This window comes from Myotis brandtii, unplaced genomic scaffold, assembly GCF_000412655.1.
Source record: "Myotis brandtii unplaced genomic scaffold, ASM41265v1 scaffold920, whole genome shotgun sequence".
Lineage (NCBI taxonomy): Eukaryota > Metazoa > Chordata > Mammalia > Chiroptera > Vespertilionidae > Myotis > Myotis brandtii.
The window spans coordinates 397,779-421,042 of NW_005371792.1; the positions used below are offsets into that span (position 1 = coordinate 397,779).

At 38.9% G+C, this 23,264-nt stretch overlaps 1 protein-coding gene across 1 annotated transcript; it reads right to left on the bottom strand.

The window, feature by feature from the left end:
- ACAT1 (acetyl-CoA acetyltransferase 1) lies at positions 1-22,779 on the bottom strand. The gene is made up of 13 exons (XM_005885666.2): positions 22,756-22,779; positions 21,234-21,347; positions 17,756-17,803; positions 16,362-16,479; positions 15,998-16,093; positions 15,690-15,790; positions 9,350-9,493; positions 7,580-7,730; positions 6,583-6,678; positions 5,969-6,082; positions 4,892-4,956; positions 696-853; positions 1-288 (listed from the first exon to the last, which is right to left on the bottom strand). Exons 1-13 carry the CDS (start codon positions 22,777-22,779, stop codon positions 168-170), a joined length of 1,350 nt encoding a protein of 449 aa, XP_005885728.2. The 3' UTR covers positions 1-167.
- Between the last annotated feature and the right edge of the window lie 485 nt (positions 22,780-23,264).

A 23,264-nucleotide genomic window follows, 5' to 3' on the forward strand; every position in this document is an offset into this window, starting at 1 on the left:
AAAAATTTAAAGCAGAAGAAAAAATTTATTTATAATTTCAAAATGTTTTGGGATTTGATCTTTTCATCTTATTTAGAAAAAGTTAAAATAGAAAATAATAAAAAAGGAAACATTCTTTGGAGTATAAGCTGATCCAAGGAAGTCAGCCACACTGGTGACAGGTCGTCTTACAGTTTCTGGATCAGTATGGCAGAAGCCCCACCTCCTCCATTGCAGATACTGGCAAGACCATATTCTCCCTGCTTCAAGGCATGAACCAAATGAGTAACAATCCTGGCTCCAGACATCCTAGGAGTAAGAAAGCATTTTGATTCTTTAATGAAGTAATAGAATGAGTAAGTATCCAAAAGTTCTTTTCTAAATTCTTTAAAAGTTTATTACCATTAATCATAGCTGAATTTTGTTACTTCTCTTAAACTTGGGAGACTCGATTTAATAATGGTTACGGTTTTCTAAAGGCCCAAGCATAGACTGTAATCTTAAATCTTCTAAATAAAATATTAATTTTCAAGCAACAAATGTTACAGATCTGTGTTCAATGTTCAGTCCTATCACAAATGGTGTTTGCCTTATGAAGGGTAGGAAAGAAATCTATTTAACACAGAGTAATAGGAGTTATCATGAAACACTTTTAAATAGAAACACAACGGCACTTATTAACCTACTTAGAGATTTTTCTTTATGATTTTACCTACCCAATTGGATGTCCCAGAGAAACAGCTCCTCCATTGATATTTACTTTTTGAGGGTCAATCTCCAGCATCTTAATGTTTGCTAGTACAACCAGACTAAAGGCTTCATTTACTTCCCACATTGCAATATCATCTTTTTTCACTCCTGCAGCTTTAAGAACCTAAAAAAATTTTACATATTATGTTCAAGTAATTAACAATCAAAACTTGTTTTCTTGAAATTCTGCAATTTTGGTTTTATTTCCCATATATTTCATTTTATTTTTCAGTTACCTTTTTAAAGAACTGGCCCTTGGTTTCATTGATCTTTTGTATCATTTTTCTAGACTATTTCAATGTCTTCTTTCTACTCACTTTGGGCTTTGTTTGTTGTACTTTTTCTAGTTCCTTTGGTTATAATGTTAAATTGTTTGTTTGATTTTTTTAAAATCCTCACCCAAACATATGCTTTTTATTGATTTCAGAGAGAAAGCAGGAGAAACACTGATATAAGAAACATCGTTTGGTTGCCTTCTGTACATGCCCCAACTGGGGATTGAACCTGCAACCTGGGTATGTGCCCTGAGAATCAAACCCACCACCATTCAGATGCTCTAAACCCGTGGTTGGCAAACCGTGGCTCGCGAGCCACATGCGGCTCTTTGGTCCCTTCAGTGTGGCTCTTCCACAAAATACCACATGCGGGCACACACATGTACAGTGCGATTGAAACTTTGTGGCCCATGCGCAAAAGTCGGTATTTTGTGGAAGAGCCGCTATTTTGTGGAAGAGCCACACTCAAGGGACCAAAGAGCCGCATGTGCCTCGCGAGCTGTGGTTTGCCGAGCCGCAGTTTGCCGACCGCTGCTCTAAACCAACTGAACCACATGAACCAGGGCTTTTATTTTCTTGCTTCTTGAGGCAAGCCTCTATTGCTGTTAATTTCCCTTTCAGAACTGCTTTGGTTGTGTCCCATTGATTTTGGATCATTTTGTCTCACAGTATCTTGATTTCTTCCTTGATCCATTGTTCACTCATTCATTGTTTAGTAGCATGTTATTTAGCCTCCACATGTCTGTGCTTTTAGTTTTATTATAACTGATTTCTAGTTTCATACCATTGTGAAATATTATGCTTCACATTTCAATCTTAAATGTATTGACACTTGTTTTGTAGCCTAACATGTGGTCTATTCTATAAAATGTTCCATGTGCACTTCAGAAGAATTTATATTCTACTGTTTTGGGGTGACTTATCTTTAAAATATTAATTACATCCTTCTGTAATGTGTCATTTAAGGCAACTATTTCCTTATCAGTTTTCTGTCTGGATGTTCTGTGCGTTATGTCATTGGGGTTCTTCATTTCTAACTGGTTCACTTTTATGCTTTCTGTTTGAAGTTCTCACTGACTTCATCTAATTTTCCCCTAAGCTAATTGAGCATCCTTATAACCAGTGTTTTGAATTCTGTACCTGGTACATTGCTTGTCACCATTTCATTAGTTCTTTCTCTGGAGCAGCGGTTCTCAACCTGTGGTTCGCGACCCCTTTGGTGGTCAAACGACCCTTTCACAGGGGTCGCCTAAGACCATCCTGCATATCAGATATTTACATTACGATTCGTAACAGTAGCAACATTACAGTTATGAAGTAGCAACGAAAATAATTTTATGGTTGGGTCACAACATGAGGAACTGTATTTAAAGGGCCAGAAGGTTGAGAACCACTGCTCTGGAGGATTAATCTGTTCTTTCATTTGGGATGTTCCTTTTGTCTCCTCATTTGGGCTGTATATCTCTGTGTATTAGGTAGAACTAGTACATCTCCTGGTCTTCAGAGTAGCCCCAGGTGGGGCCCAGTCTCCTAAGCTGGTAGCTCTATGGGTGTCCTTTGTGTGAGCTGTATGTGCCCTCCTACTGTAGTTGAGCCTCATTTGCTATTGGCTTGTCAGTAGGTGGAGTTGACCCTCATGAGGGCTTGCCATGATCACAGCAGACAAGCTCTTTTGCAGGATCAGATCCCACAGAGCAGGAGTCACTGTAATCAGGCTTTGGTGCCAGCCAAGTCCGCCCTTTGGTGTGTCATTTGTGGAGCTGGTTGGGTGATGCTCTCGCATCCTCTGAAGCTGGCCACCAGGTATGTTGGTTCTAGAGGCCCTTGGAGGGGCTTTGGTGATGTCAAGGTCAGCCATCCTTTGTTCCTGGCTTGGTGCTGCCTGGTAGGAGCTACAAAGTGACCTCTGGTTGAATGCCACTTCTGCGGGGCTTGAAGGTACTTGGGAGAGGCTATCCTGCAAACTAAGGCTGGCTGCCACCTTTGCCAGGCATGGGACTTTTGGTGGACACAACACTGAGCTGAGGCCAGCTGCCACTTGTGCTGTGGCTGCTTAATTATAGCCAACTCTGGCCACTGTTTATGCCAGGTTTGTGGCCACCTGATGGACGTTACAATGTCAAGTTGACACCAATCGTTGCCTGTGCCAGGCTTGGGGCTATTTAAACAAGAGTTACAGGGAACATTGAAGCCACATGATGCTTGTTTCAGTATTGTGAACCTTTGTCATTTTTTAGGAAAGTCCACAGCACAAGCCAAGTTAAGGCACTTAGACGGAAAAACTGCTGGAAGAGATTCAGACTAGCTGCATGAGTTGGGAGGAGGAGGGGAAAGGGCAAACAGTGTTAACCAGGTTAATGGAGAGTTCAGTTTAGTGCCTGCTTGCCTGCCTGCCTGCCTGCCAATACTTTCATGCAGAGCCCTACCCCTGAAGCTAGTCAATTTAGTTCTTCCCCATCTGTCTCCCTTTACTGGAGCCCAGAGGGAGTGAGTGTCGGCAAGCAAGTCCACGCACGGGCCTTTAAGGGGAACGCATGGGACTATGGCAGCCTTCTTTCTCACTTAGCCACAATTCCCACTGATGGTCACAGCCAGATGTTATGAGGACCTCTCCTTCCTGGCACTGGAGCTATGGGCTGGGACCCTTTATTACTCAGAGGGGACCGCCACAGCTGAGCTATCCCTCCCAACTCTTAATTGCCACACCATGGGTATAGGACCTGCCCACTCCGTGTCTCCACTCCTCCAACAGTCTTGACGTGGCTTCTTCCTAACTATATCCAGTTACAGGAGTTATGTTCACTTAGGCTGCAGGTGGTTCTCAGTGATGGTGGTTTTGTAATTTAGTTGTGATTTTGACGTGGTCATAGGATAAGGTGCGCACAGTATTTACCTAGTCCGCCATCTTAACCAGAAATTCAGTTTGTACTTCCCTTTGATGCAAGAGATATCTAAATATGTAGTTTGTTAGTTTCCAGGAAGAATAGACCTTTTATTTTCTGATTTTAATTTCTCAACTTACTGCACTGCAATCAAAAGATTTTATTTGCACTATCTCAATTTCTATCTTGGAGAAGTTTGGTCTGTCAAATGAAAGGTATATTAATGTCTACTGTTGGTATGGTTAATGTTTTTACTGCATCCCTTATAGTTTCTGCTTATAAAAGTTGCTGTGGAATCATTTGGAGCACAGATATTCAGAGCTATTGTTACTTTACTGTGAATTATTTATTTAAATTATTTTACTTGTTTGAAGTCTTTTTAAATTTAAATATCTCTTGTTTTGGTAGTTCCTCATAGGCAGGAAAGTGTTGTGATGGTAATGATTATCTTTATAAAATATTGCTAGTGCCCTTTTTCTTTAGAAGTTTTTATGTTGTGAGCAACAGTAAAATTAACAAGAAACTATTCTCTCTTCCTCCATTGGGCTCAGGTAACTTTCTAAGCTGTGGAGTTCAAGCAGCTTCCTCTTTTCCAGCAGCACTAGACAAAACATGGCACCCAGGTGTGAACCACTTCTCTAGCCCTCAGCATCTAGCCTGCCTCAGGCACCCTTGCCTTTTTTTTTTTTTTTTTTTTTTTAATTCTCTTGGGTATATACATAGGACTGGAATTCTTGGGTCATTTGGTATCGCTATGGGTTTTTAAATCTTTATTGTTGAGAGTATTACAGATGACCTCCTTTTTGCCTCCCTTCACCTGGATCCCTCCCCACCCCAAGCTTTTACTACCCTGTTGTCTGTGTCCGTGGGTAATGCATGTATGCATATATGTTCTTTGGTTACTCTCTTCCAACCCCCGCTCCCTCCTTCCCTCTGAATGGCTCTGGTTCTATTTTATTTATCAGTTTATTTTGTTCAGTTTCGCAGAATGGAGTATGTTCTTACCTTAGGTACAGCATATGCAGGTGCAATTGGAAAATCAATAGGTTCTACAGCAGCGTCAGCAAATGCTTCATAAAAAAATAAAAAGCTTTTAAAATCTTTTTTATATGCACTCAAAGGTCTAACAACTGTTATATATAGGGTGTCCCCAAAAAAATGTATACACATACTTAGAATAATTATAAAGGTAGTGTTTATTAAAATACATTTCATTTTCAAAATCGATCTATCAGCTTTTAAAGTGTGTATACATTTTTTGGGACACCCTGTATAATATGCAAAAATGCAAATTTCCTATCCCCTGAAATAAATGTAAATGTATTTGTTTCATTCTACACTTTATAAGTCATTGATTTTCACAAGTGGGGGGTTAGGGGAAATTTGCCTCCAGGGACATTGGTGTTAACTAGAGATATTTTTAGTTGTCCTAATGGGTACAATGCCACTTACTATAGTAACTAGTAGTAGAGGCCAAAAATCTGCTAAACATCCTACAATGCACAGAACAAACCCAAAAAAGAAAGAATTATTTATTGTAAAATATCAATAGTGCTGAGGTTAAGAAACCATGATCTAAACTAAGAATAAATTCAGTCACAAGGTTTTTATAAAGTAACAAAATTTCTGTTTAACTCCTTATGAAGAAGGCAAGGCAGATTTTACAGCTGAAGATAGGCTTAAGTAATCTGAGGGTATGCCAAGCCCAGAAATAATAAATGGAAGAACATCTAGACTTCATATTTCTAGACTCTTCATCCCATGTTCTTTTTATGTATATGGGATTTTATCTGGCTACTGTTCCCTACATGCCTGGGTAAAATAAAACATGCACCCTGTATTTTCCCACTCATTTTCTAGGAGAGGAAAATATTTTTAAAGCTTACTATTATATAAAGAAAATTATAATAATATTAAAGGAGCTTCTATCCCTGTTAAAATATGTACTAGTTATATCCTGTCACAAAGCACAACCTATGTAGCTACAGATGGCTTCAATATTATGTATTACTGACAAGGAGACTCAGTTTCAGGAACGGCTTGCAGAGGTTTAGGAATAAACAAGTTCAGAACATTCTCTACCTGCTATTCTTGCCAGTGGTTTGACATTGAGTCTCTTGGCTGCATCTGCAGTCATCAGAATCACAGCGGCTGCTCCATCATTCAGTGTGCTGGCGTTGGCAGCTGTGACTGTGCCTGAAGGCATCAATGAGCATGAAGTCAAAACATTCCTTCACACTGAATCCATTTGGTTCAATTAAACAAGTTCCTACCTAGTACTGCCTATGTTGCTAGATGCATGGAAAATTACAAATACAGATGGAGATAGCTCCTGCCCTTTGGAAACATATACATAACTATAAATTAATGTAAGAATGCTTTTTTGTGTTAATTTTTTATAACAGTTTATTCAGAGCTAGCTCTGAAACACATGCATGATGGCACTGGGCAAATGCTGGTTTACTAATCTCTTTCCTAGGATTTATCTATTAAAGGCATTCACTGTTAAGCAATTTTAAATATACTTTGGATAAATATTTGTTTTCTTAATTTCACTTGAGCCTGATGTATTGAAAATGTTAAATAGTTCCTAGATGTTTTCTAGAATTACTTTTTTTAAATCCTTAGGCAATTCCAAGACTAGATACAGTATTAATACTCCCATTTTTTCTTATCCTTCATTTCTTAATACTAACCGTTTTCTTTCTGGAAAACTGTCTTCAGCTTTGGAACTTTGCTAAAATCAACACGTTTATATTCTTCATCTTCTTTTACCACTACATCTGGTTTACCTAAAACAAACATCGTTTAAGTTATCACCAGTCAAGACAACAATTCGGTGCCTGGTAGTCTGTGCCTTTCTTTGTATGCCAGCATACCTTAAACCATCCGAATAAATTCTGTTGTACAACCTACCATCTGTAATCTGTTAGTGTCTTACAAGTTATTACATAGCTTAAAGCACTTTAAATCTTCTATTCAGCCACACCGGTTCTCTTGTCTCCCCACCTCCTTCTGTAATCACAGATCCCATTCTCCTGACCCCAGGGGTAGTTGTCTGCCCTAGGCTGGATAAGCCCTTATAGTCCATCATGCTGGGCACGTTAATCATTCCTGGAATGGAAATGTAACCTAAGCCAGGGAAATGAACCTTTACTGTGGATTTATTCTGGAGTTGGTCAGGAGCTCTGTTTGAGCTATGAATAAAGATAGAAAATTAGGAAGCCTGAGCCAATTTTAATGAAATCTTATATTAAATTGGGTTGAACTGTCTGAAATGGCAACATTTCCCGTAATTAAGCAGAAAGGTCAGTGTCCTCATTTAAATGAAAAAGATTAAAATGTACTAAATTTAGTCCTAGCCACTTTGGCTCAGTAATAGAGCGTCGGCCCATGTCAGCCCACAGACTGAAGGATGGCGCTTCCATTCTGGTTAAGAGCACATACCTTGGTTGCAGGCTCAATCTGGTTGGGCTCATGTGGGAGGCAACCAATCAATGTGTGTCTCTCATATCAATGTTTCTCTCTCTCTGTTTTTCCCCCTCCCTTACAACCTCTCTAAAATCAATGGAAAAAATATCCTCAGGCGAGGATTAACAAAATAAAAAAAGGACTAAGACTTAAACATAAAAAATTTTGCAACATGTGAAGTCTACTAAAAATTAAAATGTATTTGGAACATTATCGCTCTACCTTTTACTGTAATTGTGACAGGAATAACTTCATTTCCAAACTTCCCAGCTTCCCATGCTGCTTTACTTCTGGTGTAGGAGTTAATAGCATAAGTATCCTGTTCATCTCGTGAAATATTCATCTTTTTTGCAGTATTCTCAGCACAGTTACCCTGATAAAAGTTGGAATTTTTAAAGAAAACTAATTAATGTTGCATACCTTATAAAATATACATTATCTTTGCATAACATAAAAAAGCAGTTAGTTTCTTAAAATATACTCTTCTGTACTAGGTAACTTTTCACTCATGTCTCATCTTCAAATACTTGAATTAGCTCAGCTGTTGCTATTTTGAAGGCAAATAATTAAATAGTTACAGAATCCATTATGAGAAATCAGAAAATGCCCTACTCTGGTGTACAGCAATTTACTCAATAGTTGAGCCAAGCTGATGCAGTGAGCATAGAAAAATATTTTCTTCAAATGAATGGCTAAAATAGACATTTATAGAGCCCATCCTTCAATTCAATTTCTAAATACATATAATTTAAGCCCAGCTATCGTGGCTCAGTGGTTGAGTGTCATGGTTCAATTCCCAGTAGGGGGCGTGCAGGAGGCAGCCAATCAATGATTCTCTCTCATCACTGATGTTTCTATCTCTCCCTTCCTTCCTCTCTGAAATAAAATATATATATAATTTTTAAAGCAATAATTACCATATGAATTTTGTTGTAGACATCAGTTAGCCCATCTTTTACAATCAAATCTTCAAGCTTTACCCCACCATATGGAGTTGCTCCTCTGTTCATCACGTAGGGAACATTGGACATGCTCTCCATCCCACCTGCGACCATGACATCCTGATGAGCAGCACACATACACAAAAAAAACCAATGTCAATATACATAAGTACAAATCCATTATACCCTTTACACAACTACAATAAACAAGTAATTTACATGGACTTTATTAAACATTTTTTACAGTGAATACAAGAAGTACCCTCTAGCCCTAAAATATCCACGGTTTGGCTCAGTGGATAGAGCGTCAGCCTGCGGACTGAAAAGTCCCAGGTTCGATTCCGGCCAAGGGCATGTACCTTGGTTGCGGGCACATCCCCAATAGGAGGTGTGCAAGAGGCAGCTGATCAATGTTTCTCTCTATCCCGTGTAGGAGTTAATAGCATAAGTATCCTGTTCATCTCGTGAAATATTCATCTTTTTTGCAGTATTCTCAGCACAGTTACCCTGATAAAAGTTGGAATTTTTAAAGAAAACTAATTAATGTTGCATACCTTATAAAATATACATTATCTTTGCATAACATAAAAAAGCAGTTAGTTTCTTAAAATATACTCTTCTGTACTAGGTAACTTTTCACTCATGTCTCATCTTCAAATACTTGAATTAGCTCAGCTGTTGCTATTTTGAAGGCAAATAATTAAATAGTTACAGAATCCATTATGAGAAATCAGAAAATGCCCTACTCTGGTGTACAGCAATTTACTCAATAGTTGAGCCAAGCTGATGCAGTGAGCATAGAAAAATATTTTCTTCAAATGAATGGCTAAAATAGACATTTATAGAGCCCATCCTTCAATTCAATTTCTAAATACATATAATTTAAGCCCAGCTATCGTGGCTCAGTGGTTGAGTGTCATGGTTCAATTCCCAGTAGGGGGCGTGCAGGAGGCAGCCAATCAATGATTCTCTCTCATCACTGATGTTTCTATCTCTCCCTTCCTTCCTCTCTGAAATAAAATATATATATAATTTTTAAAGCAATAATTACCATATGAATTTTGTTGTAGACATCAGTTAGCCCATCTTTTACAATCAAATCTTCAAGCTTTACCCCACCATATGGAGTTGCTCCTCTGTTCATCACGTAGGGAACATTGGACATGCTCTCCATCCCACCTGCGACCATGACATCCTGATGAGCAGCACACATACACAAAAAAAACCAATGTCAATATACATAAGTACAAATCCATTATACCCTTTACACAACTACAATAAACAAGTAATTTACATGGACTTTATTAAACATTTTTTACAGTGAATACAAGAAGTACCCTCTAGCCCTAAAATATCCACGGTTTGGCTCAGTGGATAGAGCGTCAGCCTGCGGACTGAAAAGTCCCAGGTTCGATTCCGGCCAAGGGCATGTACCTTGGTTGCGGGCACATCCCCAATAGGAGGTGTGCAAGAGGCAGCTGATCAATGTTTCTCTCTATCCCTCTCTCTTCCTCTCTGTAAAAAATCAAAATATATTTAAAAGAAAAAAAAAAGAAGTACCCTCTTAACCCTGATGAAAGGAAATGGTCTACAATGTGTAATGATAATTAAGGTTAGAGTCGGGATCTGATGGCAACAGAGTAGGTGGAAGTTACACTCATCTTCCAGAACTAAACTGCAATTGCAACTAAAATATAGAACGATCTGCCTGAATAACCAACTGAAGACTAGCTGAACAGAAGTCTTGTAACGAAGGATTTACAGAAGCCACACCGATAATGGGAGAAAGGCCTGACCCCATTCTCACATGAGGCAGCTGAGAATCCTCGAGGATATATCTCAGTTGTAAAAGTCTCCCCTGAGGAACATGGGGTCTCAAGCCCATGCCATGCTCTACCACCGAGAATCAAGAATCAAGAAGCAGAGCCCACATAACATCTGGCTGTGAAAATCAACAGGGATTCTGTCAACAGGGAGAGACAGGGATTCTGTCAACAGGGAGAGACAGGAGTCAGCTAGAAACCCAGGTGCCCTGTTAAAGGGCCAGGGCACAAAATATTTTTCTCAGCCACACCTTCTGGGCTCCAGTGGAGGAAGGACAGCTCGAAGTGAACTAGACTCATGTTTGGAGAAAATGAGTAGTGTGACTCCGAGGGTAGAGCTAAAGGGACAATGACCAGGATCCCTGTATTGAGTCCCTCGTCCATAGGCACCATCTTTCTTGGGAAAATGATAAGACACTGAAGAAAGAAATTGAAGAAGGTACAAGTAAATGGGAGCATTATACCATGTTTAGGGATAGGAAAAATTAACATCATTCAAATGTCCATACTAATTTCTGGCGATTTCAACCTCTCTGCAACATGCCTCTCACGATGGATCTCCATCCCTCTCCAGAAGATGAGAGGAAACACAAGAAGACATGCCTAGTGCAGAGCCCCAATTCCTACTTCATGGATGGGAAATGCCCAGAATGCTATAAAATCAATGAACACATTTGGCCCAGCCACGGTGTGGCTCAGTGAGGCATGCAGGAGGCAGCCAATCAATGATTCTCTCTCATCATTTATGTTTCTATCTTTCCCTCTCCCTTCCTCTCTGAAATCAATAAAAATATATTTTAAGAAAAGACATTTGGATAACAGCAAAACAAAAACAAAAATTTCCATACTACCCAGAACAGTCTAACAAATGAATGCAATTCCTATAAAAATACCAATGGCATATTTCACACAAATAAAAGAAATAGTCCAAAAATGTGTATGGACCCACAAAAGACCCAAACAGCCACAGCAATGTTAGGAAAGAACAAAGTTGGAGGCATCATGCTACCTGACATTAAACTATACTACAAGGTCAAAGTAATCAAAACAGCATAGTACTAGCATAAAAACAGGCCAAAAACTGAATGGAACAGAATAGAGACCCTAGAAAAAAACTCATGCCTATATGGTCATCTGGTATTGAAAAATGAGCCAAGGGCAGTCCATTCAATAAACGGTATTGGGAAAATTGGACAGATAGAAGCAAAAAGAAAAAAAAATGAAAGACCACCTTCTTACACCATACACAAAAATAAACTCAAAATGGGTAAAGACTTAAATGTAAGATTTAAAACCATAAAACCCTAGAAGAAAACATAGGCAGTAAAGCCTCAGACATTTCTCATAGCAATATTTTTTCTGATATATCTCCTCAGACATGAGATCACTTTACATGTAGTAATTCTGATGACAGAATGGCTATCATCAATAAGTCCACAATGACCATAGTTGGTAAACCCGCATTCACGGTTGGTGGGAAATGCAGATTTGCACAGCCACTGAGGATCCTCCATACTGTGAAAAACATGGAGGAATCTCAAAAAAAATTAAAAATGGAACTGCCTTATGACCCAGTGATTCCACTTCTGGGAACATATCTGAAGAAACCCAAAACACTAATTTGAAAGAATGTATGCACCACCACCACCACCCGCCATGTTCACTGCAGCACTATTTTACAATAGTCAAGATATGGAAGCAGCCCAAGTGCACATCAATAAACAAGTGGATGTACAATGGAATATTACTTGGCCATTAAAAAGAAAGAAATCTTACCATTTGTGACAGCATGGGTGAACCTAGAGAGATTTATGCTAAGTGAAATAAGTCAAAGTCAAATACCATATGATTTCACTTATATGTAGAATCTAAAGAACAATATAAAACAACAAAAGAGAAATAGATTCATAGATACAGAAAACAGATTGATGGTTACCAGAGGGGAGGGGGCTTGGGTGACTGGGTAAAAAAGGGTGAAGCGATTGAGAAGTACAGATTGGAAGTTATAAAATACTCATGGGGATGTGAAGTACAGCATAGGAAATATAGTCACTAATACTGTGATAACTATGTATGGTGCCAGGTGGGTACTGGGAATATCTGGGAAACACTTTGTAAAGTATGTGATTATCTAACCACTATGCTGTACATCTAAAAATAATACAAAATCATATTGAATGTAAACTGTAATTGGAAAAAGAAAATTTTTTTAAAAAGGAGTCAGATGTGAAGAATGCCAGAGCCCTGGCCAGTGTGGCTCGGTTGGTTAGGTGTTACCCCGTGCACCAGAAGTTGCTGGTTCAGTTCCCACTTAGAGTACATGCCCAGGGTTGCAGGCTCTATCCAGGGTAGGGGGCATGCAGGAAGCAGCTGATCGATGTTTATCTCTCACATCAATATTTGTCTCTCTCCCCCCACCCCTCTTTCTCTCACTTCCTCACTAAAAATCTTTAAAAAAAATGCCAGGAATCTTTCATATAAGACCATCTTCTGAAATTCCTACCTTCCCACCCTTCATTTTAAACTGCTAAAAATTTAATGTCTTCTAAAAGACTGGAAATAATCTGTTTGCAGAACTAATCCTATTATTTCCTCAATTGAGATGCTCCTCATCAACAGAGGATCTGCTTGATAATCTGACATGATTTTCCTCTCACCCAGATGTCCTCTACACACACCTGAGTATTTTGGCTAGAATGTATGTCTGATCATCCTACTCCTTTAAGGGACTCCAGCATGGCACATTACCAAGGCCGTGTACAATCTGACTCTTTCCCTCTCCAGTCTCATGCCCAGACCTGCACTTCAGGTCACACAGAACTGTTGAAAGGTCTTCAAAGGCACCAGGATAATTCCCAAACACCTCTGCACTCTGAACCATCCACAAGCATGTAAAAACACGTACATTTCCTTTAAAACTAATCAAAATGGCACTTAATGCTTTGCCTGACCATGTATTTCTAGCCTTTCTTAGGACAGTTTCCCTTCCTTGTTTTGTGTTTTCCATTTATTGTGTATAGCTTTTATTAGTACTATTACAATGTATTGTAGCTATAGTTATACGTGGAATCTTCTCACTAAACTAAGCTCCTCTGAGTCCAAAAAAACCTGTCATATCTATTTTCATGCCTGGCATATATAGACGTTTAATAAATATTAATTAACCTGTTATTACAAATCAACAATTTACATTAAAGGGCTAATTAAAGCAAACATTATTTTCTCACAGCCTTTAATCAGGAATAAGGAGAAACAAGTTATACACCAAAGAACTAAATTCTTCACCTATTTTGAAATAGGAGATTTTCTTTTCTAGGGATGATGGCAGTAAGAGACAGAAAATGAAGGATTAATCATTCTTCAATATAAAATAAAATTCATCATAAAGATGTAGTGCACATATACCATGAAATATTACTAGGCCATAAAAAAGAAATCTTACCATTTGCAACATGGATAGATCTAGAGGGTATTATGCTAAGTGAAGTAAATCAGACAATGTCTAACCATTATACATGCACCTGAAATAACTATAAAATAATATTACATGTACCTGAAATAACTATAAAATAAAATTGAATGTCAACTATAATTGAAAAATAAAATAAACTTGATTATTTTCCAAAATCATAGATAATTGTTCAAAATAAGGCAATTCCTAATATTCCTATAAATCAGATCATTTTATACATGCACAAATTAGTTAAATAAACTGAAAGCATCTTAATGTAGTGCAAATAGCATTTGGTACAGAACCACAATAACTCAACTGAGATAAAACTCTTTTTCATTTTAAGTTTTGTAACATCTAAACAATCTCATGACCATTTTTCATCCACTGGTTTCACAAGGGTTTGGTAATATGCAATGTTAGTGTTAACTTATATGTAGGCAAACAAACTCTCACAACCTTTGGAAACTATAACTGGTTCAACTTCTATGAAAAGCATTTGAAAATATCAAAATTTTAACATCTTCTGATTCAAAAATTTTCCTCTTAGGAATTTTTCCAACAGACTTGCACATGACGATTTTTTAATGTTTTATTGACCAATCTCTGGTGAATGTCACATAGTAAGTGCTCAGCTAATGTGAGACAGAAGTAGAATTTGGAATTAATCCGGCTCTAGATTTTGTTTTTAACCACTACACTGTACTGCCTCAGTGGAGGTGATTCAAGTATGTATAAGTCACAAAGGTATATGTATAGGGATACTCACTGCTTTACTTAAAATAGTGAAGAACTACACTGGTTGGTGTGGCGCAGTTGGTTGGAGCTTAGTCCTATACACCAAAAGGTTGTGGGTTTGATTTCTGGTCAGAGCACATACCCACATTGCCAGTTTGATCCCCACTCGGGTGCATACAGGAGGCAACCAATCGATGTTTCTCTCACATTGATGTTTCTCTCTCTCCCTCTCCTTTCCTCTCTCTCTAAAATCAATAAAAAACATTAAATAAATGAAGTAAAATAGTGAAGAACTGGAGACTGCCTAAGTGTTCATTCAATAAGGACCCATAAAATAAATTATAGTTCAGTTCAATAGAATACTATCTTATGTGCTGATATAGAAAGAATCTCCAAGACATTAAGTGGGGCACAGAGTTTAAACAACTTGCCCAAAGTTCTCTGCTCTTAAGTGTCAGAATACACAAGTGGTAAACAAGTCAGTCAGAGAGGGGCAAGAACAAAAAAAAAACTTATTTTTCATTTTATACTTTTCTATACCGTCAGGTTTTAGCATATGCATATAGAACTTATAAAGTCTCTGATACAGAGCTCAGATATCACTATATTTTTTCTCTTTGGCTTGCCTTACAATTGGAAACAAAGCAAAGGAGGGATATCATCAAGAGTAAACAGAATTGTGGTTCTTGTATATGTAAGAAACAATTTGCAAACATCTCAATTGATTTTTATCCTGGTGTGTTATGCCCTAATCAGCTGGAATGCACCAAGCAGGGATAGAGACATCTATTTTCTATTTCCAACCCTCTAACTTTGTGTCAACCTCACTTCCCTCAACTGAAAAAAGAAGGGCTAGATCTAATGAAGTCTTATTTCTATGGGTTTAGGTCTAGTCACCCCACACCACAGCATATACTGCTATCTCTCCCAGGTAAAGAGATCTAAACCAGCAAGGCCAATAGAAAACCTGTACAATTTAACAACTGAACCTGGGCACACAGGAACTATAAATCAGTCATCAATTCTTGGGTCAATGAACTACTTGATTCCCAGGGTCAGCACCTTCTTCTCATGTATGATGAAATCCCTTACTCTGGTAAATATAAAATTTATGATGTTTGAAATTACCAAGAATCTCAGAGAAAGACTCTGAAGACAAAAATATCTTGGCTGAAAACTACTTTTTAACACAAGACACTTCGGTATCATTTTGACCTCTATTTCAAAGGGAATTAGCACATTAGACATTCCTGAGTGTCTGAAACAACACAGCAGCTATACTAGGAGCACTTCTAAAGCATGGATGTGCTTAGATTTTTGGTGTCTTTTAGCATTGTGTATTATTTTAACTATAACATAGAAAAGAAGGTCCTTCTTACCTGATGTCCGCACATAAGATTCTGAGAGGCCATCATGATGGCTTTCATTCCTGAGGCACAAACTTTGTTTATAGTGGTGCATGGAGTGGAAATAGGTAAGCCTAAAACCAATACAGACAAGTCATAATTTTGAAAAAACAAAGATGCTCTTCAAACACAATTGTAGAACTAAAATTAATAAAGTATGCAATATTACTTCTGACAATACAAGACTATAAGTGCACTTAACTTTTTATTTAAGCTGAAATGACCTCCGTTTTGCCATGTCAAACATTTGAAGTATGAAAGCCAAAATGTATTCCCAGTACCTGCACCCAGTACTGCTTGCCGTGTGGGGGCTTGTCCTTCACCTCCTTGTATAACGTTACCCATGTATGCTTCTTTCACTTCTTCTTTTGGTATTCCTTTTTCAAAAACAAAAATGCATTTCCATATTTTATTCAATGTAATAATTAGTGGTTACCTAATAAGGTACATGACATTATATAGCAGGGATGGTTTCTTTTTCTTGTCAGTTTTTGAGTTTCATTCCTAACTCTATAGTACAAAAACTTCTCTACGAGGGAATTCAGAAATATAGCCGTTAAGTCATTTCTAAGTGTTACATATGTCCAAAATATTTGTTCCAGTGAATCACTGCCCCTTAACACAAAGAGCAAAGCAACCACTCACCTGCCTTTTCAATGGCTCCCTGAATGGCAATGGAGCCCAGCTTAGTGGCTGGCAGGGAGGAAAGGCTGCTTAGAAAGGATCCAATGGGTGTTCTTGTAGCACTTGCTATGACCACTTCCTGGTAAGACAGGAGATGATAATAATTATTGTATTTAAATATCTTACCCAAATCATCTTTTATTAAATACTAGTAAACATAATTCATAGACATTATTATCCAAGAAACAGAGTTTTCTGAGTTAATCATCAAAGATTAAAATACTATCAATATTTTTAAATAATGTTTTTTATTAATTTTTAGAGAGAGGGAATCATCGATAAGAGAGGAACATCATTGATCGGCTGCCTCCTGCACTTCCCAAACTGGGGATCGAGCCCACAACCCTGGCACATGCCCTGACCAGGAATTGAATCGGTGACCTCTTGGTTCCTGGGTTGACACTCAACTGCTGAGCTACACCAGCTGGCAATAATCTCAATATTTGAACAGAAGTAAAACTAATCCATTTAATGCTGGTACTTAATGATTTAAGATATATTCGAAAATTTAAAACAAACCTACTTTAAAATAGGCATTGATCCTTCTCAGTTCTCCACAGGAGGTTTAAAACCAGAAGCTTAAATTTCAATTCTACTCCTCAGTCAAACTTTAAGAAATGATAACTTTATCCTTGTTAACTGTATGATAACCCTAACCAATGGGCTTCCTTGCTGAAGGGAACTCTGGGCTAGGAATCAATACCTGTATGCTAGACTAGATAGGGCCACACCACAACTGGGACAAAGGCAGAGCCACAGTTTCTTAAATGATTACTAAGATAATATTAATATGAAATTTAAGAAAAAGTAGACAAGAGCTCTTAAATAATTATAAAACACTATTGTAACAATTCTCTCCTTACACTTGCCTTCCACATTCCCATTTCAAGTTAATAAATAAGAATTATTCCCCAGATTTTGGTAGGAGGCTATTCATGTTAGGGACCCTCATGAACAGAGAGGACTCCCTCACAAAGCACTCGGTGATCAGGGGACGCTCCTTCCTGTCTAACACCAGCCTGGTTCAGTCCCTTCTTCTACTGTCGTTCAAGTGGCCTCTGCAATGTGTCACATACAACATAATGAGGGTCCCCGAGAGTAAAGGACTGCCCAGTTGGTTTTTAAGAGAAGGTGGTTTTACAGTAGACAAAAAGGAAGAAGCAGAAATTATGCACTAGATCAAAAATTTTTATGGTAAGTTGGAAGTTAGTGTTTCAATAATTAGCTATTTCAAATCATTGCATCATCCCAAGCTGACTCTCCCATATACACAAATTATAAAAATATGCATTTTTTATTAACTACATTTCCTTTAAATTCTTTCGTTTTAAAGCACAATTTAAATTTATACTTACATTCAAAGTAGGTTTTGATGCGTAACTTCGCTCCACATATCTTATTTCCTGTAATATAAATATAATGTTATGATATAAAAATATTATTGTATATCATTTTATACTTCTTAGTGATGAGGTTATAGTGATTTCTCTGCTTCTTTATACTTTTATTTCCAGATTTTCTGTTCATTGGAAATGTATGTTTATCTTAAAATTGCTGATATAGTATAAGTTAAATATTTAAGTTTTAAATTAAATAATTTTAAAACACTACAAGATGCCAAAACCGGTTTGGCTCAGTGGATAGAGCGTCAGCCTGCGGACTGAAAGGTCCCAGGTTCGATTCCGGTCAAGGGCATGTACCTTGGTTGCGGGCACATCCCCAGTAGGAGATGTGCAGGAGGCAGCTGATCGATGTTTCTCTCTCATCGATGTTTCTAACTCTCTATCTCTCTCCCTTCCTCTCTGTAAAAAATCAATAAAATATATTTAAAAAAAATGGGGATGTGCCCGCAACCAAGGTACATGCCCTTGACCGGAATCGAACCTGGGACCTTTCAGTCCGCAGGCTGACACTCTATCCATTGAGCCAAACCGGTTAGGGCTCATCGATGTTTCTAACTCTCTATCTCTCTCCCTTCCTCTCTGTAAAAAATCAATAAAATATATTTAAAAAAAACAAACAAACAAAAAAAAACACTACAAGAGACTATCCTTCCCTGGCCGGTTTGATTCAGTGGATAGAGCATAAGCCTGCAGACTGAAGGGTCCTAGGTTCAATTCTGGTCAAGATCACATGCATGGGTTGCAGGCTTGATCCCCAGTAGGGGGCATGCAGGAGGCAGCTGATCAAGGATTCTCTCTCATTGATGTTTCTATCTCTCTCCCCCCTCCCTTCCTCTCTGAAATCAATAAAAATATTTTTTAAAAGAAAATATCTTCATTGCTTAAAAAGATATTTAAGTAAAACTTGCTATTTCTCCCCACCCACTACTAACAAATGTTTCTCATTTATGTGAGGCAAACACACCTTACATAAACATGGTCTACATTACCAGATAAATTCTTTTTTAAGAAAGAAAAGAATAACTATCTTGTCCCTACATCTCAGTTTTTCCCACACTGTTCTTAGGAGCAAATGCCAATAATAACAAATTCTAAAAATGCAGGTCACAGTTCAGAGACCTAATTCATCTGAAATTGGACGATTTACAGGACAAAGAACAAAGAAGATTTTTCTGTCCTCTAAGGTCAGAAAGCATAATAACTATTCAAACATGACAACTTATATTTAGAACATAATCTTGTTGATAGTTATGTCCAAACATATCTCACCGGGTAATAAAACAAGTCTACAGACATCTAAAAACTTTAAACTGACCCAAGAATTTAGCTTTTCAGAGATTAAACAGGCTTTGTCCTGACTCACTGCAAATAATAAACAAAAGCACAGACAAAAAAAACAAGTATATTTGACAAACAGTGGTCATAAGAAGAGACAACCACAAGGAGATTAAGAGTGAAGTAGTGAGCATAGAAAACAGCTGACCAGATGGAGGAAAGAATTAGTGACATCGAAGACAGGAATCTATAAATGGCACAGAGGGAAGGAGAGAGAGACCTGAGGGTTAAAAAAAAAAAAGGGAAGAGCTCTATGGGATCTGACTTCACCAGAAAACACAATTTTCGAATAACAGGCATACCAGAAGAGAGGGAGAAGAGAGAGCCTCTTCAAACAAACAGTGGATGAGAATTTCCCAAAACTATGGAAAGGACTAGATCCTCAAATCCAAGAAGCAAACAGAAACCCTAGTTACCTGAATCCAAAGAGGCCCTCGCCAAGGCACATTGTTTTCTTTTGTGTGTTTTTCAAAATATATTTTTATTGATTTCAGAGAGGGAGGGAGAGGGAGAGATAGAACATCAATGATAAGAGGGAATCATTGATTGGCTGCCTCCTGCACGTCCAACACTGAGATTGAGCCCACAACAAGCATGTGCCCTGACCGGGAATCAAACCATGACCTTCTGGTTCATAGATCGATGCTCAACCACTGAGCCATGCTGGCCGGGCTCTCCAAGGCACACTGTATTAAAACTATCAAAAATTAATGAAAAAGAAAAGGTTCTAAAAGCATCCAGGGGAAAGAAGGAAGTGATCTACCAAGGAAAACACATCAGGTTCGATTTGCACCTCTGAAAGCCATGTCATTAGATTAGCGAGGTTTGTGTTTTTACTCTGAGCTTCACATGTCCACCCAAGTGACTGTGTATGTACTGGCCCAGGCCAGCACACATCTGTACTCAGTAGGCAAGTCCCAAGTGCATCTGCTTAATGCATGTACTCCTCAGTATCAGCTGTGCAATAACAAGTGTACCCTTAACATGTCTTAGGTTGGGCTGCTGCTTATTTAACCTACTTATGAAGGATTCTAACATATTATCTGTGATCCAATTTTGCATGAAAAGTTCCTACTTGTAGTAAACATGCCAGTCATCGCTCTCCAAATCAAAGGGTCTGTAAGGGACAGCCTTAGGCCCATACAATGTGATTCCCATATCCTCCCACTCGTCAGAGCAAACAGGACCAAGGATGGAAGGGACTTTGACCCATGCTGGCACCCTGAGGGTCAACTACATGATGATGGGCACTTGAACTGAAAGGTCACAAAGGGCTGGAGCTACTCAGCACCATGGCAACCAAATGCCATGTAAAAGCAGAGGTTACAGCAAAGAGAAAAGGCATGAGTAAGCAGAGAAGCAAAGGAAGAGAACCTACACAGAGAAAAGGAGGAAAATGGCCATGGCTCACACCAATAGTCAAGGACGATTCTCTGCTTAGGGATCTGGTTAGGTTTTCAGCAAGGCCAGCTGCACTTTATTTTCTATCCTTGGCTGTCCAGAGCTTGCCTATTGCATATCTTCAAATATGCCCATTCCTACTTAGCTAGTTTGGAATGGGATGCTGTTCCTTGCAATCAAAGGGCCTTTTAAGCAACTTTGACACTTCTTTAAGGCTTCTGGTTCCGTTTAATTGGAAGTTCCCTGGTCTCTCCACTTTGCCCTGGATCCCAACTCCAGTTGCCTTTTCAAAGATGCCACATGTGCCCAGTTGGCTCAGTGGTTGAGCGTCGACCTATGACCCAGGAGATAATGGTTCAATTCCCGGTCAGGGCACATGCCTGCATTGCAGGCTCGATCCCCAGTAGGGGGCAGGCAGGAGGTGGTTGATCAATGATTCTCTCTCATCACTGTTGTTTCTGTCTCTCTCTTCTTCTCCCTTCTCACTGAAATCAATAAAAATATTTTTAAAACAAAATGGGATACAATCAATATTAAAAAAAAAAAGATGCTACATCTTCCATGATCCCTTTCCTCTCCCTTACATCACACCCCACCTTTACTCCTGGTTCATACCATAAGCATACAACAGGCTCTGGGTCCTCCCACCTAAAAAACAAATTTCCCTGAAGCCACATTCCCACTGAACTCTCACCTCATTTCTTAGCTCCTTTGTACAATGTACGTTCTCCAACAAGTTACATACAGGTTCTGTTTCCTTGTCCTCACCTCCTGTTTTCTGTTCAACCTCCTCCAATCTGGCTGTTATCTATACTATTATTGGCTCTGAGCAAAATCCAATAAACACTATAATCACCTCTTGGCAACAATGGATTCACTTTTCTTCTTTGGGAATCATGCACAGTGTTAGGAGGGAAAAGGTAGGCTTTTTCTTTTCTTTCCTGTAGCCTTCCACAATATATGAAAAAGCACCTGGTAAATAAACTACAAGATTGCTCACTCCTCTGATCCAAACAGCCCCTCTGTTCAAACTGCAAGACAAGGTAAGCTACTTTCAAGGCTACATTCTTGCATACCCCTCCTCCCTTTGGTTTTAATGACTCCACAGAAATTGGGGCCAGAAATTTTTAGTTAGTAGAAGGACTCTATTCCCTCCTTTTCAAACCCAAGCTGGTCCCCTTTTGAACTCTTTGTAACTTTCGCTCTAAGAATGTTTTACAGGCTTGTGAAGATCCTGCTAAAGACCCCTCTCTAGGACATCTGCTTGGACTAAAAACAAACTTTTCAAAGACAAACCCCAGATATCTGCTCAGCTCCAGCCCCAAAATCCTCCTCCCTTCCCCGTCACCTGGCAACAGCAGCCATTAAAAGAGCAGGCCACTGTTTATTTCTTTGCCTTTATATTGATTAGTATGCACAGGCCCTTTCCCTTCCGGAAAGTAAAATAAACTCTGTGAATCTATCTCTTCTCTCAGTTGTGAATTCCTTCAGAGCCCAAGTCACAGGCTAAAGCCCTAACAGTAGTTAAGAGCCAGGGCTTACCTTGCTTTTTTCAAATGGGTTGTTTTGAGAATGAAATGAGGTGATGTATGTAATCCACTATGCAAACCCTCCTTTTCCTCAGCTTCTATCTTAACTCAGTCTTGAGTTTCCCTCAGACCTCCCTAATTCCTTGTCTCCTTTGCTGTCTTATCCTCCTTCTCCCAACTTGTAAGTGCTAGAATGTCCCAGGGCTCTGTTCTAGGCCCCTTTTTATTTTACTTCACTATCTCCTTAATTATATCTAGTTCCATGGCTTTAGACAGCATTAACAGCCTGATGATTTCCAAATTTCTATTTCCAGCCTTCCCTCTCAAGTGACCTCCAGACTCATGTATCCAAGTGCTGACCTGACAGCTTCAATTTTTTTAACGTTTTTTATTTTTGGATGTTTTTTTCTTGGAAGGAGGAAGAGAGAGATAGAAACATTGATCAGCTGCCTCCTGCACACTCCCTACTAGAGATAGAGCCCACAACCCAGGCTTGTGCTCTGACCCTCATGGCTCTCAATCTCCATGCCTAGGAAATTAGTTTTTTTCCCAGTATTTCCCACCTCATAACACTGCATCACAATTTATCTAGGTGCTCAAGCCAAAATCTTCGGACTCGCCTTTCATCTTTCCTTAAAACCCAGATACTCTATCACAGGTACTGTCGAAACTGTGTCCAAAATATACCTCAATTCTTCCACTTTGCTTCATCCCACTACCTCCATCTAGTTCCAGCCGCCACCTCTTGCTACAATAATAACCTTCTACCTAGTTTCCTACTTTCCAACTTCCCTTCCAGTCCATCCAGTTTTAAAAATGTAAACTGGATGGCATCACTCCCCTAATTAAAATCCTTTGATGGCTTTCCATAGCCCTTGGAATAATACCCCAACTCTTCCCCTGATCTTTCAAGACCCGGTATGATGTGGTTCCTGATTTTCTTTCCAAACGCACATCGCTCTTGCTGTATGCCGGGCACACCAGCCTCTGCCTGGTTCTGAACCCATCCCACCTCCAGATCTCTGCTCTGTGCCTCTGCCGGTCAGAGCCTTTCCCCAGAGCTTCCCGCCTGCTTCATTTTCATTCTTTAGGTCTCAGCTCAAAAGACACATCCCCAGCGTGGTTCTCCCTAGCCGCCCTATTTAAAGTTGGCCTCCCTTATTTCCACGTTTACCTTTTTCAAAGCCCCTCTCACA